At 43.7% G+C, this 16460-nt stretch overlaps 2 protein-coding genes across 2 annotated transcripts; both read right to left on the reverse strand.

Moving 5' to 3' along the window:
- Window positions 1-923: 923 nt before the first annotated feature.
- On the reverse strand, window positions 924-7277 carry LOC114839789 (Golgi apparatus membrane protein TVP23 homolog A). The gene is made up of 7 exons (XM_029122174.2): window positions 7063-7277; window positions 6736-6821; window positions 6114-6258; window positions 5025-5114; window positions 4783-4908; window positions 2552-2683; window positions 924-1274 (listed from the first exon to the last, which is right to left on the reverse strand). Exons 1-7 carry the CDS (start codon window positions 7069-7071, stop codon window positions 1248-1250), a joined length of 615 nt encoding a protein of 204 aa, XP_028978007.1. The 5' UTR covers window positions 7072-7277; the 3' UTR covers window positions 924-1247.
- Window positions 7278-8598: 1321 nt separating this feature from the next.
- On the reverse strand, window positions 8599-14463 carry LOC105009400 (suppressor of cytokine signaling 1). The gene is made up of 3 exons (XM_010868826.4): window positions 13802-14463; window positions 9633-10272; window positions 8599-9242 (listed from the first exon to the last, which is right to left on the reverse strand). Exons 2-3 carry the CDS (start codon window positions 10184-10186, stop codon window positions 8915-8917), a joined length of 882 nt encoding a protein of 293 aa, XP_010867128.1. The 5' UTR covers window positions 10187-10272; window positions 13802-14463; the 3' UTR covers window positions 8599-8914.
- Window positions 14464-16460: the final 1997 nt, after the last annotated feature.

Below are 16460 nucleotides of genomic sequence, written 5' to 3' on the forward strand. Positions count from 1 at the left end.
CTCTAATCCTCTTGAATGGAAGTCGATATCTTGTCATAACATCTGTTTGAGATGTGTCCTCTGATGCACATCCCGCCCAGATGTTCTGCTTCTTATTACACTGCTCCCTTTCTGTTGGTCACCTCAACACTGCAAAATTATGACTGATAAGGCTTATGTGAAGCAGTCAGAAGCCCCACCTCTCCTGGCCCCACCTCCCATACACCTAGGAGCCCCACCTCTCCTGGCCCCACCTCCCATACACCTAGGACCCCCACCTCTCCTGGCCCCACCTCCCACACAGCTAGGAGCCCCACCTCTCCTGGCCCCACCTCCCATACAGCTAAGAGCCCCACCTCTCCTGGCCCCACCTCCCATACAGCTAAGAGCCCCACCTCTCCTGGCCCCAACTCCCATACAGCTAGGAGCCCCACCTCTCCTGGCCCCACCTCCCATACAGCTAAGAGCCCCACCTCTCCTGGCCCCACCTCCCATACAGCTAGGAGCCCCACCTCTCCTGGCCCCACCTCCCATACAGCTAGGAGCCCCACCTCTCCTGGCCCCACCTCCCATACAGCTAAGAGCCCCACCTCTCCTGGCCCCACCTCCCATACAGCTAGGAGCCCCACCTCTCCTGGCCCCACCTCCCATACAGCTAGGAGCCCCACCTCTCCTGGCTATACCCAATGTGTTGTATGTGATATTGTATTGGTGAGTGCCATAGCCTTCAAGTGGACTCGAGTTGGCCAGTGTAAAGTGCCATTCGAGCCAGTGTAAAGTGCCATTCGAGCCAGTGTAAAGTGCTATTTGAGCCAGTGTAAAGTGCCATTTGCTATATTCTGAATGAGTTGCAGATGTTTGGTTGCAGATGACGGGAGTCCCACCAAGAGTGAGTAGTAGTAATAAAATAACCTTAAAATAAATACATGTTAATTGACACACTACATCCAGAAATAAATACTGCGATTTATTGATGGTTTTATTGATGTCTTTTAAATCGTTTATGATTGTTTACCCTTGAACAGCCAGACAAGACAACAACAGTAAGATTATAACATTTTCAGAGGTAAGAAAAATATATTTGCATAAATATCAAATTATGAATATCAAATGAATGTAATACTAGCAGCTTTGATGTTGTAAGCCTCTGGGAGGAAAGGGCCCCTGCCAAGAACAGAGCATTTCCTGTTCTGCATGTGATGCACACAGTCAAACCTAGAACCTGTCTCTCTGTCTGATGCAGGGACACCTAGTTCCCACTGCCTCCATCACAGCACCCCATAGATGATGTCAGGCTGAAAGGGAAGGAACAGAGGAAGCCTAATGAGACAGACACCCAAACAAAAGATCATGGATTAGAATTTTCTGCTAATCACTAGGTTTGGTCACGGAGCTAGCGATTGGCTGAGTCAGGGGTGAGTCAAAGTCACTGTAACGGGTATCAGAAATGCACAAGACCTATGGTTTCAATGATCATAAAATGAATAACAGAAATCTGCATTAGGTATGAAATAACATCTCGCATTTCATGCAATATGCAATGCACAGACAAGTCAGAACCATGGAAGATTAGCGACACCTATGCCTTGTTCTTTAGTAAGACAGTCAAGAAAATAACATCAGTCAATCTCCAGATTGTCAGTCCTTTAAAACCGTTCCTGCCATGGGATTAAACATACCGGTTCCCTGTAACATTTGGAAAAACAACTGAGTTAGTGTCGTGAATTCTGCTATTACTCCTTTATACTCCTCTATTACTCCTCAAAACTCTTCTATTACTCCTCTATATTCCTTTGAAACTGGGGCATTTTACATACTAATTACAATCCTTCATCTGGTGACGTTTTGGAAAATGAAGGAAAATGACCCATGAAGGAAATCTGTTGGGCTGCTGAAATCGTTTAGTGGCAGTGTGAAGCAGACAGCAGAGTGGCCGGAGGTCAGGCGTTGGACCAGGATTTCCTGGAGTTGTCTGGGGGCAGTAAACTGGCAGAACCGGGTTTGTGGAGCAGTAAACTGGCAGAACCGGGTTTGTGGAGCAGTAAACTGGCAGAACCAGTTGGGATTGTGTCGCAGCACGAGGATGAAGGCATGGCGATGGTCCAGAAAACACAGAGAACAACACGTGAAGAGACAGATCCAGTCCGCTGGCTGTGCTTGCAATGTGGTTCAGAACATTTGTTACTATGGTTTCTGATCAGGCGGTAGGAGGAGCTTCCCGTAGATGACAGATCACATTCTGGTTTGATTCTTGCAGACTCACTAATTGCAATTTCTGGAAGACTACTGTGAAACTCAATTTTCCTGTAGGTTTAAATCCAACCCAGATCCTGCAGATCTACCCTCCTGTAGGTTTAACTCCAACCCTGTTTCTGGAGATCTACCCTGTAATAGGTTTAAATCCAACCCTGTTCCTGGAGATCTACACTCATGTAGGTTTTAAATCCAACCCTGGTCCTGGAGATCTACTCTCATGTAGGTTTTAAATTCAACCCGGATCCTGGAGATCTACCCACTAATAGATTTCAATCCAACCCAGATCCTGGAGATCTAGAGAGTAACTGTTACTCACCCGCTGCAGGATGTTCTGTCCCTGCAGGAAGGAGGAAGCAGACGTGGGCGGGACTTCCTGTCCGCCAGCCTTACAGCGCAGGTAACCATAGAGATTAGCCAACTGGAGAGAGATACCTGCTAATACCAACACCTAGATAAACATACAGAGGAGAGAGAGATCCATCAACCACTTTGAAAGGAAGGCTGACATCCACATTAACCGTAACCCATTCCCTCTCCCTGTGTGTGATCGATTCTGTGCAAAATGTGGGATTTGTAATGACAAGAAACCATATAAAGTAGTAATTTGTTCAATTATACTGGCCTCACGTAAACCCATTCTTAAATTAATATAAAAGACTGACAAAATGGGAAATGGAATGAGAAGCTGATTCTCCCAGAAACATTTACAAAACGCTGTGTTTCAGAAAGACATTTGCTAGACTCATCGTTTTGCTTTTTCTTTCTTTTAAAAGTGTTTTACAGAGACAAAATCAGATGAATTCTATTACAGTCTATATCCAAGTGCCCCTCCCTCAGGTTCGGTGCAGCAGTCCCATTTCAATCGCACCTCATCCGTCTGGCATCTCACCCAGGATGAGACAGCCGTTACATCACCTCAAAACAAAAGACACTTTTCATACTGTCGCTCAGCTGGTTGGAACTGAGGATTTGTTCCTTTGACAGTGGAGTTTCTATAGGGATGCATGGTGATGCTGCTGATTGTGACGGTGGCAGGTAGAAAACATTGTATTTGCCTGCAGAGATTCATAGGTGCAGTTACAAGGCCTCTCTGCTAGTGGACCAGCGCCCTCACGGTCTTCCCTGCTTTCTCTCTTCACATGGATGCAGCTGTCATTGTCACTGTTAGGAGACATCGGGCCCAGCAATCTACTCCTGATGCTGTGCCACATCACCGAAGACATTTGTCTAGACGTGAAAACGTAGTTTCATAATTTTGTTGCTTTCCTTTTCACTTTTGAGTGCCAGACATTCTGTATCTACTAGCTGTATCTATAATCCATTTATTTATTTATTTTCATTTAGCCAGCAATCTCCAACAGTTAACAATTTTAGCTATCAAGCTGAAATCTGACATAAACCCTCCCAGTCTCAGATTGGTGGATCCTAAAATGCATCATGGAATCATGAAACACATTCAGATATAAATTACAATTACTAGCAGATTATCCTTGTGGGCCCCTCCTATTGCCGTCCAGCCAAAACACCCACTGATGGAGACCTCGTGACCTCCCTCATCAACTCACCTCTGACTAGTGTTACTACACACAGGGTTCCCTTAAAGTCTAGTGTTACTACACACAGGGTTCCCTTAAAGTCTAGTGTTACTACACACAGGGTTCCCTTAAAGTCTAGTGTTACTACACACAGCGTTCCCTTAAAGTCTAGTGTTACTACACACAGCGTTCCCTTAAAGTCTAGTGTTACTACACACAGGGTTCCCTTAAAGTCTAGTGTTACTACACACAGGGTTCCCTTAAAGTCTAGTGTTACTACACACAGGGTTCCCTTAAAGTCTAGTGATACTACACACAGGGTTCCCTTAAAGTCTAGTGTTACTACACACAGGGTTCCCTTAAAGTCTAGTGTTACTACACACAGGGTTCCCTTAAAGTCTAGTGTTACTACACACAGGGTTCCCTTAATGTCTAGTGATACTACACACAGGGTTCCCTTAATGTCTAGTGTTACTACACACAGGGTTCCCTTAAAGTCTAGTGTTACTACACACAGGATTCCCTTAATGTCTAGTGATACTACACACAGGGTTCCCTTAAAGTCTAGTGTTACTACACACAGGGTTCCCTTAAAGTCTAGTGTTACTACACACAGGGTTCCCTTAAAGTCTAGTGTTACTACACACAGGGTTCCCTTAAAGTCTAGTGTTACTACACACAGGGTTCCCTTAAAGTCTAGTGTTACTACACACAGGGTTCCCTTAAGGTCTAGTGTTACTACACACAGGGTTCCCTTCATGTCTAGTGATACTACACACAGGGTTCCCTTCATGTCTAGTGATATTACACACAGGGTTCCCTTAATGTCTTTCCTTTCTAAAACCTTTGAGGGAGATGTCTCTAACCAACACCTTATTAACTCTCATAGAACAACCTTCTTGACCCCAATCAGTCCGGTTTCAAGATGTGCCACTCAACCGAGATACATATTAGACAACACTGTGAGAGTGTGTGTGTGTATGTTTGTTTGTGTGGTCTGAGTGTATGTTACCAGCCAGTGTATCTTCAGAGAGAACAGAGTGGTGAAGAAGAAGCCTGTCCAGATGATGGGACAAATAATCAGACCAAACCAAAAGATCTGAGCCTCAACCTCTGTTCCTCTGCCTTGGGTGGACATCTACACACACACACACACACACACACACACACACACACAGTGAGAGAACAGCAACTTATAACTACCCAGACAGTTACATACACACAGACACACACACACAGGTTGTGTTGTCTCACCTTCCTGGCCTCAAACAGCCAGAGGCTCCTCCCATCTTCATTGATCTGGTTCCACCATCGTAAACCCACCAACACCCTTCCTGTCACATTCTGACACACAAACACACACACCACACATCACACACACACGTGCACACACCACAAACACACACACACCACACATCACACACACACGTGCACACACCACACATACACACACCACACACAAAATATAGACATGCACACAAGAAAGTGTGAGAAACCTCAGGCATGAGAGAAAGAGCGATTGAGACAGAGATGATGTGAGGGAAAGAGAAACAGAGAAACAGAGAAAGAGAGTCTGACAGAACAATTAACCTGCACATCGTTATTTTTGTTATTATTTTTTGACAGCCCTAAATATAATTATTGTAATCAAAACATTTTGAAATGTTTAATTTGCATTTAATTTATTTGTTGGACCGTCTTATAAAGATGGACTTGACATTCAAACTCCAACCCTGAATCTCTATGTTGTGGTCTCTCACACCTCTCTATGTTCTCTGTTTCTGTGTGTGTCTGTGTGTGTGTGTCTGTCTGTGTGTGTGTGTGTCTGTCTGTCTGTCTGTGTGTCTGTCTGTGTGTCTGTGTATGTTGTGTGTGTGTGTGTCTGTCTGTGTGTCTGTCTGTCTATCTGTGTGTCTGTGTGTGTGTCAGTCTGTCTGTGTGTGTGTCTGTTTGTCTGTCTGTGTGTGTGTCTGTCTGTGTGTGTTGTGTGTGTCTGTCTGCCTGTCTGTGTGTCTGTCTGTGTGTCTGTCTGTCTATCTGTGTGTCTGTCTGTCTGTCTGTCTGTCTGTGTGTCTGTGTGTCTGTCTGTGTGTCTGTGTGTGTTGTGTGTCTGTCTGTCTGTGTGTGTTGTGTGTGTGTGTGTCTGTCTGTGTGTGTTGTGTGTGTGTGTCTGTCTGTCTGTTTGTGTGTGTGCGTGTGTCTGTATGTGTGTGTATGCGTGTGTGTGTCTGTCTGTGTGTGTGTGTATGTCTGTATGTTTGTGTGCGTCTGTATGTCTGTTTGTGTGTGCGTGTGTGTGTTTGTGTGTGCGCGTTCGTAGTGTGTATGTGTGTGTGGTTTTACCTTAACAGACCAGAAGTCACAGGACAGCAGGGTGATGATCATGACAAAACATGAAGTGAAGCTCTTGCTGAACCAATCACAGACCAGGTAGGTTACTATGGCAGCCACTCGGAAAAACAGGTGGAGGAAGGAGGCAAGGGGGTGTCTACAACCAACCAATCAGTCAATCAATAACCAACCAATCAGACAATCAATAACCAACCAATCAGACAATGAAACCAGTCAACAAAAACATTTTTCTAATTCATTTAACAATCAATAACTCAATATAATAGTTCCATCCTCTTATTAACTATCCAATCCTTTTATTCTTTTTAAATTTAAAGACACTAATGGAGGCTAGAATGTTTCAGTTTTTATAAAGGTTATGGAATAGCCAAACATCGCAGACAGAGATTTTGAAGAAGTTCATGGTGACAGTTTTGGAGAATTTGGCTGCAGAACCACCTACCGATACCATAATTGCATCTGTCAAACTGGTAGGCTTAACTGCACCCGTCAGTGTTAAGGACCTGGCTAAGTTAGTGGCTACAAGGATTGGTGTTTAGGTCCCCTGACATAAAAGCTGTAAATATCAGTATTTAGATCCTGGTTAAGTTACAGACATCTTCTCTGGTCTTACGGGATCCACGCCCTCCTGAGCGCTCGGGCCTCCTCCTCATTCCCAAAATCCAACTCAACATCCTCCGTGTCGTCCACCAGACCAACCTGCACCCGCACAAAAACACTTCTGGTGTTTAATTGGACCCAACTCGATTGTAACGAAGCATCCGTCTGTTACTCTGACGCACGCCTGGCGTAATAGACACCGTTAAGCAAATATCAGCCGGAAAATAAAATAAAAAACCGGCTCAAATACCGGGGCTAATGACAAGAAAATCCCTGCTTCTAGCTAGCTACCGGCAGTACAATGTTTTAATAAAACAATGCAACAGAGAATAAGGTATACCTGTTTCATTTTAATAGACTGCTTTTACCGGTCCAGATCGCTGCTGGTATAGCTACGCCCTTCAGACTGCTCTGCCCGACTCTGTCACGGGGTCCGGTATGATGGTCTGCGAAATAAACCTGATGTCGCAGTTATAAGGGTTCCCCTGGACCTCCGCGCTAACTCCCCACCCAGAGTGGGAGAGATGGTATCGCATCATCAGACGAGATGGATAACTGCCGGAGAGAGCTTGCTACCTTAATTGCTTGTATAGGTTGCTTGTATAGTTTTTTTTTTTTGGTGGGGGGTGTAGCCTAAAGTCTGCACATACACCACACATATGAAAACAAAAGGTTATTTCTGTTTAACAAAAACCGTTTGTCGCGTTTGGTAATGAGCGGTTATGTGTTCGTCAGTAATATAACGGGACGGTTGACTTTCTTACCTTCCCCGTCCAGCTCGTGTCGCTGCTACCTCACCAACGGACGGTTTACAGCAGTAGCTGCGCACGAGGAGCCACCCGTCCCAAAAGGCTCCTCCTTTGACTCGTGTGTGCGCGTGTGCGTCAAACAATCACTTATGACAATAGTATGAAAAAATTAATTTATTCATTATTAAATAAAATAAAAAAATGTCTGGTGTATTACTCTGTACACACTGCATGTAAAGCAAATATACAAACTAACCCCACAGTAAACAATATGTTCAGTACACATTCTATGATATCATCGGCAATAACTGTGCTTTTTTTAACTGTGCGTTGTTTTATGTACCACACCAGTATCAGTCCTTGAATTCAGCTGTCATAAGTGGTATATTACTTCGTCCTGGCGCCAGGCCCACGTCCACCTTGCTTGTCAGGGGAATTTGTGCAAACAGCGTATCCTGGTGACATTGTCCCTGGAGTAAGAAGCACTGGATGTCTGGTACCCAATCAACTGGTTGTCACTGTAAGTGTAGGCAGCCGGTTTTCTTGCACTTGTGTGAAAAAAGGGTAATTCTTGGAAAGATTGTATTTTGAAATAGAGCTCCTATCTTAAATTTTTGTAATTGGATAGTCCCCTGGGAAAATAATGACATGTCCTCCTAAAACTTCTTATAACACAAACTATATTTCTATAAATGATGACTAACAAAAGTGACAACACAATCTGACACAAGTGTCAGACAGACACATTTAAGATGGGATCTTGACTTTAAAACTGTAAAAAAAGTTTTTGAGAAATTCCTAACCGTTTAACCGTTTAACTTTTGTGTTTGTGTGTGTGCGTCTCTGTATATTTGGCTGGTCCCCATGAGTTAAAGGTATTATTTAGGCTCAGTGGATAGGTTAAAAATAAATGTCACAGTTTGGGTAACAGTAAGACTTAGGGTTAGGGTTAATGGTTAGGTTTCAGACTAAGTTTAGGCATCAGTTAGAATCAGGGTAAGTGATGGAGGTTAGGTTTAGGAGTTGGAATTTGAGTTATTTTGAGGGTTAGGGGGTTGAATTAGGGGTAGGTTTAAATGTGAGATTCAGGGTTAAAGTAGGGGGTTATGGGTTATGTTTAGGGTTACTTGTTAGGGTTTAGATTAAAGTTTAAAGTTGAGGGCTAAGGGGTTACGTTTAGGGTTAGGGGTTAGTGGTTAAGTTAAAGAGTTAGGTTGCTGCAGAAAGTTGTTGTTTGAATGGAACTATTTTGTAGGATTCAAGTGTCTCAGAAACTAACTAACTCACACACACACACACACACACACACACACACACACACACACACACACACACACACACACACTCTCCCACACACACACAGCAAAACAACAAATAACCACTTGCACACAGGGTCTTGTTGTTAGCTTTGCTGTCAGAGGCTGCTCCTCCCTCGTCATGTGTTTACATGCTGTATGGATAGTTGTGCAGATATTGTGTGGCCACCCTGTTCAGCCCAGGTAGTGAATCAATGCTGTCCGCTCCAAAAACCTCGACGACCCGCCTCCGACACAGCTGCTGCAATGTCATTGGCCGCTCCTTACGCCACGCCCAACGCAGCCTCCTCAGGGAGGTGTCCATGTAGAAGTGCAACATGGAGAAGAGCGAGGCGAAGGTCTTCCTGCTCCCATGGAGGTGGAACTTCAGACCGTCCAGGAGGACACGGATGCTGGTGGGGCCCTGGTCGCCATGGTAACTGAGGGTAAAGAAGACGTCCGGCTGGCCACTGTCCCTGACAACAACAGAACCGCGTGGCAACACAACGTTACACGGGACGACTACCTGGTGAGGAAGGGCTTGGTGTTGTGTGTAACAGAGTGTGTGTTTGTGGGTGTACTTAATACACAGTAAATTAATCTGACACCAGATTTTTATTTAAACCAGTAGTACTAACTTAATCCGACACCTGATCTCAATTTAAACCTGTAGTACTAAATGAATTACGGCACCTGATCTCAATTTAACCCAAATGTACTAAATTAATCTGACACCTGATCTCAATTTAAACCTGTAGTACTAAATGAATTCGAAACCTGATCTCAATTTAAACCAGTAGTACTAAATGAATCCGACATCTCAGCTGTCCTCCTAACCCCTCCCTGTGTGGTGATGCTGATGTTACCTGATGAGGAAGGTCCCAAGCGGGGTGTGTTGTAGGGTCTGGTGGGCCTGCTCCATGTCCATGGGGCCCCAGTAAAAGCCACTGTGAACCAGCTGACTGTGAGTCCGTCTCACCAGAACACACTCCTGCAGGCTGGAGAAGGGTCGAAAATGCGTGAGAGGGGTTGGGGTCCAAAGGTCTGGACAGGGAAGAGGTAAGCTGGGGCAAGACAGGAGCCGAGGGGGGCTTGGCAGGGAGACACCAGGCCGGGCCCGCTGGGACCCCCAAGGCTGGAGACGGGACTCTAAATTGGTTGGTTCTGGAGGTCCGGTCTGGTTTTCTGGACCGGACTGGAGCTGTTTGTCAAGCTCTGGGTTTTGTTGTTTTGAGTCTCTCTTATGTTTTTCCAAGTCTAGTATCTCGTGTTCTACGACATGGTCCTCAAGTTCTAAGAGTTGGTTCTGGTCTTCTCTGTGTTGCCCCGGAAACTGCTGGGTTCTGTCCTGGTTCCATGTGGGCGCTGGGTGGTTCTGCGATCGTTCCACTGTGGTTCCAGTCAGAGTGTCTCTGACCATTCTATTTAGGAGTACGCTCCACGGTGCTCTCCATCACCAGATGTCTACCATCCCATTGGTGGACGACTCAACTCCATGTCCATTCACTGTATGGATGACGAGAGATCCAAAAAGGTCATGAGAGAAGAGACAGAAATAAACAGAAACACATAATAAACATAGAAAGCATTAGGCCACAAAGGCATCAGTCTGGGTGGCTGTAGAGTTATTTTAGATGCTATCTGAAAGGTAGGGTTTCATAGATGCTCCCTGAAAGGTAGGGTTTCATTGATGCTCTCTGAAAGGTAGGGTTTCATTGATGCTCCCTGAAAGGTAGGGTTTCATTGATGCTCCCTGAAAGGTAGGGTTTCATTGATGCTCCCTGAAAGGTAGGGTTTCATTGATGCTCTCTGAAAGGTAGGGTTTCATTGATGCTCTCTGAAAGGTAGGGTTTCATTGATGCTCCCTGAAAGGTAGGGTTTCATTGATGCTCTCTGAAAGGTAGGGTTTCATTGATGCTCCCTGAAAGGTAGGGTTTCATTGATGCTCTCTGAAAGGTAGGGTTTCATTGATGCTCCCTGAAAGGTAGGGTTTCATTGATGCTCTCTGAAAGGTAGGGTTTCATTGATGCTCTCTGAAAGGTAGGGTTTCATTGATGCTCTCTGAAAGGTAGGGTTTCATTGATGCTCTCTGAAAGGTAGGGTTTCATTGATGCTCCCTGAAAGGTAGGGTTTCATTGATGCTCTCTGAAAGGTAGGGTTTCATTGATGCTCCCTGAAAGGTAGGGTTTCATTGATGCTCCCTGAAAGGTAGGGTTTCATTGATGCTCCCTGAAAGGTAGGGTTTCATTGATGCTCCCTGAAAGGTAGGGTTTCATTGATGCTCTCTGAAAGGTAGGGTTTCATTGATGCTCCCTGAAAGGTAGGGTTTCATAGATGCTCCCTGAAAGGTAGGGTTTCATAGATGCTCCCTGAAAGGTAGGGTTTCATTGATGCTCCCTGAAATGTAGGGTTTCATTGATGCTCCCTGAAAGGTAGGGTTTCATTGATGCTCCCTGAAAGGTAGGGTTTCATAGATGCTCTGTGAAAGGTGGGGTTTCATAGATGCTCTTTGAAAAGGTAGGGTTTCAGGTAAGGTTCCCCCAGGTCCTGTTGTAGGTAACAGCCAGAATGAAGGAAACACCAACAACAAGCCTTTGTTGACATAGGGCCATAACACCAAATACAGCTTCAAATTGCCCTGATTATACAGGAGCCGTGACATCAACTAAGCTTCCATCAGAAAGTGATTTGCTGGTGGTAGTAGAAAGCAGTCCAAGATACAGCTCCAGAATTAGTCCAAGATACAGCTCCAGAATCAGTCCAAGATACAGCTCCAGAATCTTTACAAGTGGATGAGACAAGCTTCCCTTAAACAAATGAAACCTTTCTGTTGAGGGTAAAATCATTTATTAATATGTAGCTGGCTGCACTTGTCCAGTGCTTTGAGGCTGATGATCTTGATTTAAGAAAATCTTTCTTTTGGAAAAGACATTGAAGCTGTGTGAATTTAGTCAGTTGATGAAGACAAGCATGATGGGTAATTAAAGAAACTGCAGTTTTGCTATTTCACAATAACTGTTCTGCAACCAGCTCAATTACATTAATCTTTAAATATCATAAAATGGGGCCATCTGTATGGTCTAAGCTAGCTGGCTGGCTTGCTTGGCTGGCTGTCCTGGTTGGCTGTCTTGCTTGCGGGCTAGCTAATACTTTGCAGGGCTTTGAAAATATTATTGTATTGTAGATTAATTTCCTAATATCAAAGTTATTAAGACCGTGGCAAATGTCTAAGCTACCCAAACCTAACTTGACAGTGGTAATATCAAGCTCCATTCTAGTCTAGCTTTATATTTACATTGATTCTCAATTAATCCACGATTGTTGATTGTATTCTATTCAATAACAAGGTAGAATTATATATTGTCAAAAACCAATACAGTGATTGACCCTGAGTTTCTTTTCTTGTCTGGCACTTATGAAAATGGAAATATAGAGCTAGACAAAGCTAAACTGAGGGGGAAGTCATGAGACAAAGCAGAATACACACACACAAAGAAAGAGATACGGTGAGGTAATGGAAAAGACACAGAACATGCTTTTTATGTTGGCGGGGAGACAACATAAAATGTTAAAAATAATGTGTAAGTGAGGAAATTTGTGCAAAAGGGCTTTATAAACAAAAAGGGTTCAAAAGGTTTTGAGGGTATTTTTATAGAATATGTATGAATAAACATTCACATGTTCTTCCTGACACATTCATAGACTTAAAGTTATACAATCATCATCTCACATGTGAAATAAAGTGTGTTTATAATTGAAAAACATTCTGGCAGGGTTATACAGAGATGAGGCACAGAAAAGGACAGGCATTTGGCACAGAGTGTATAGGCAATATTTATGACTTGCCCATAAATACATCTCAAACAGCCATAATCTTTTAATGTATCTCGGTACAGTGATTAACAGTTTCAGTGTTTTGTATTGATTCTATAGAGCAAGGTTTTCAGTGCTTACCTTTGAAGTGTTTTGTATTGATTATAGTGAGCCAGGACCCAAAGTTGTTGTTCTAAGGGCTTCAATTAAACATAGAAATCAGAAACGCTAAAGATATGTTTTGAGGTCACGCATTTCACTCACATATTTTGAAATGGATTATAATGTTTATTTCTTGCTCTTTAAACTTTCAAGAAAATGACTAGATTGGAATTATGGAATATAAAGTTTTCTTGACCTCAATATATATGGAGTCCTACATACAGCCTTGGCCAACACAATTCTATCTGGACTTTAGGTGTAGTTTTGGTTCAAAAAAATAGTCAAAATTAGATGTAGTGAAAATGTGAAAGGAACTCTACCAAATTAATGAAAATGCCTTGGAAACCCAAGAGGAAGAACCCATAAATTACCTCACATTTTGTCTACTGTAAATATATTTCATGCTTGAATGTCAACCCTAATTTATGTCATCAACATTTTGTCAGAAGAGTTCCAATCAATTTGACACCTACCCTCTTGAGAAAACAGGTATGTATTCAAAATATATTACTGTTGCACATATTACTGCAGGATGACGTTATAATGTACTCCACAATTTACAATTTAGCTCATTTGCCGGGTCTATTTTACAACCATTTTGCTAATTTGTATTACGGGAAACATTTTGAGGTGACTATGCTACCTGCTCATACGAACGGGGAGAAAAGCTCCGGATATGCTGAGTTACTTAAATGCAAATACAAAATCATCAATCAAAAAATCTCCACCTCAGTGCCATCGATATACTACGGCTACAGGTTGTTCTTAGGTGCTATTCGAAGGTGGGTGGTTTGATGCTGATGACTGAAAATACGCAGGCACGATAAAAGTTGACATTCCTGCAGTTCTAACGCTGTCAACCAGTTTATAACGGCAATGCGGCACCTGAGGGATTGGTGTTCTTAGGCTCAGAGCAGTTCTCTTTTAAGCCACCCACCTGTGGCCAGCTGTTTAAGTATATTGAAGTTGTACTGCATGGTGTTAACACGTACAATTTGCAACAGAAATATAGAATAGACTTGTTTAAAATATCGCTAATCGAGGGGAGTAGGATGCTTACTGTTTTCTGAACCAAGTCTCCTCCGGAATTAGTCCGTTGCGGGTGACGATTTTGCGTGTGACGATGTGCAGGCAGCACGATCCCGGCGTTCCATTGACTAACACTCCTCCGCCGAGTCAATGCAAGCGATCTATTGTAGATGTTTTGCCTGTTTATAGAAAAACGTGAACATATTCAGTGCTGTTACAGACCGCGGACATGTTAGTCGGCCGGATAATATCATTTTCGTTTATGTTGCCTTTCAGTTACGGACTCGTTAAGTTTTCAAATTGGATTCCAATAAAACCTGAACGGAGCTCCTCCCCAATTGGGTTAAAAAAAAAGAAGCTGTTCCAAGAAAAAACTACTTTCCACTTTCTCTTTCGGTATACACTGTTACCGTGGAATGAAATAGATCATAGAGCGACATAGTGAAACCTAGCTCAAGTGTGTTTCTGACCCTGGTCATGCTGAGAAGGTGAGGAAATAAGTTATGCTCTGCATTCTACACGGATAACGAGTTGCATTGTGCGGAGTAGCGACCAGCTGTCTACATTCTATAGTGTTCGCGAAACCGCTGAAGAGGCGGTTAACCGAGACTCTGGCCGCGTTCCACACAATCAAACCGTCCACAGCCATCATCCAATAGACTGGTCTGCGAATCACTTTGCATCAGCTAAATAAAAAGCCATTATTATTAGATCAGTCAATGACAGACGTCCGTGGTTGCCACATTTGAACATGGGCAGTGTCAGTGTAGAGGGCCCCTGGAGGTTTTGGTTTTCTGCCAGGTAGCGGGGCACACTTTCACTTTCATTCTCTGATTCTTTCTCTGAAATCATGTGATCTATCAGCAATGTGCGTATGTGTGTGTGTGTGTGTGTGTGTGTGTGTGTGTGTGTCGGTGTTTGTGTGTTAAAAACATTATACTATAAACATGTGACTTTGTCAATAGTCAAGTAACTTCCTGCTTATAATGATATTGCCCGTTTATCTTGTCAGTTTATTTAGACAATCAGTCAGACTGACTGACTGGTATCCACAGACAAAAAGAAATCAAACATTAAATGATTAAGTGAGAAAGGCCATAATATGTTTTGGCTACAGAGAGAAGATCTAATCAATCTGTTTTATAACGAGTGTCTTGTAAACATGTGAACAATAGTTGGGTCTGTGTAGTTTCATTGGAAATGTGAATTGGTATTCAAGATGTACTTTTTAAATAACGCTGAAATGAAATTGCCCACATTGGAAGTGATCCAGGTTTTAACTGCCAATGGCTCTGGTGGACACGGGTGTATTACACCTGGAATTCAACCATAAGCTTATGTGAACATTTATCTCACTCACACACACACACACTCACACACACACACACACACACACACTCACACACACACACACACACACACACACACACACACACACACACACACACACACACACACTCACACACACACACACACACACACACAGACACACACACACTCACACACACACACACTCACACACACAGTACACACACACACACACACTCACACACACACACACACACACACACACACACTCACACACACACACACACACACACACAGACACACACACACACACACACACACTCACACACACACACACTCACACACACACACACACTCACACACACACACACAGTTTTATGGGCTAAATGGTACACATGTCTCGGACGTTAAACACTTCTGCCTTCCGGTGACCCAGATTTTAAACAAACATACAACTTAGATTAGATTCAACTTTATTGAAATGCAGTTTGCGTCTAGCCAGAAGTGCAAATAGAGGAGTATTAAGTATATGTCTGTTACCAGTGGAATGGATGGATGTGCAATTAATGCAAATGCAATCCTAAATATGCAGTGGAAAATAGTATAAAGTATAATGTATGTACAAGTGGGATAAATAGGTGTGCAGGTACAAGTGGCAGCTCTCAAAGGCATTCTTAATTTGCAAACGAGGCAAATTGAAGGAGTAGGGTAGCATGTGCAACTGAAATGCAGGGATAGCAGCAATGAGGCCCCAGAGGTAGTCATGTATGTAAGAGTAGAAAATGCAAGTACAGTGGCAGTTCTAAATGTGCAATGAAGGCAAGTTTAAGGTGCAAGTCGGCTTGTGTAAATGAAATACAGGAATAGCAGCAATGACACATACCTGTAGATATCTGAAAACTATCTTATCAGACTTTGTAAGGCAGTGACAGTAGTACAAAGGGTGGGTGTGGTTAGTGATGGTCAGAGTTCAGCAGTAGACAGCAGATGGAAAGAAACTGTTCCTGAGCCTGCTGGTGTGAGAAAGGAGAGACCTGTTCCGCCTGCCTGGTGGGTGGAGGGCAAACAGTTTGTGGCATGGATGTGAAGGGTCCCTGATGATGCCGTGCGCCCTACGCTGACACTGCTTGCGCTGGAGGTCTACAATGGCTGGGAGCTGGGCACCAGTGATGTGCTGGGTGTCTGTGATGGCTAGGAGCTGGGCACCAGTGATGTGCTGGGTGTCTGTGATGGCTAGGAGCTGGGCACCAGTGATGTGCTGGGTGGTTTTCACCACCTGTTGCAGGGCCTTCTGTCCAGCCATGGAGCATCCACCAAACCACACTGTGGCACAGTTAGTCAGAATGCCCTCGTTTGTGCAGCTGTAAAAGTTCACAAGGATC

The sequence above is a fragment of the Esox lucius genome, chromosome 9 (genome assembly GCF_011004845.1).
Source record: "Esox lucius isolate fEsoLuc1 chromosome 9, fEsoLuc1.pri, whole genome shotgun sequence".
NCBI classification, from domain to species: Eukaryota; Metazoa; Chordata; class Actinopteri; order Esociformes; family Esocidae; genus Esox; species Esox lucius.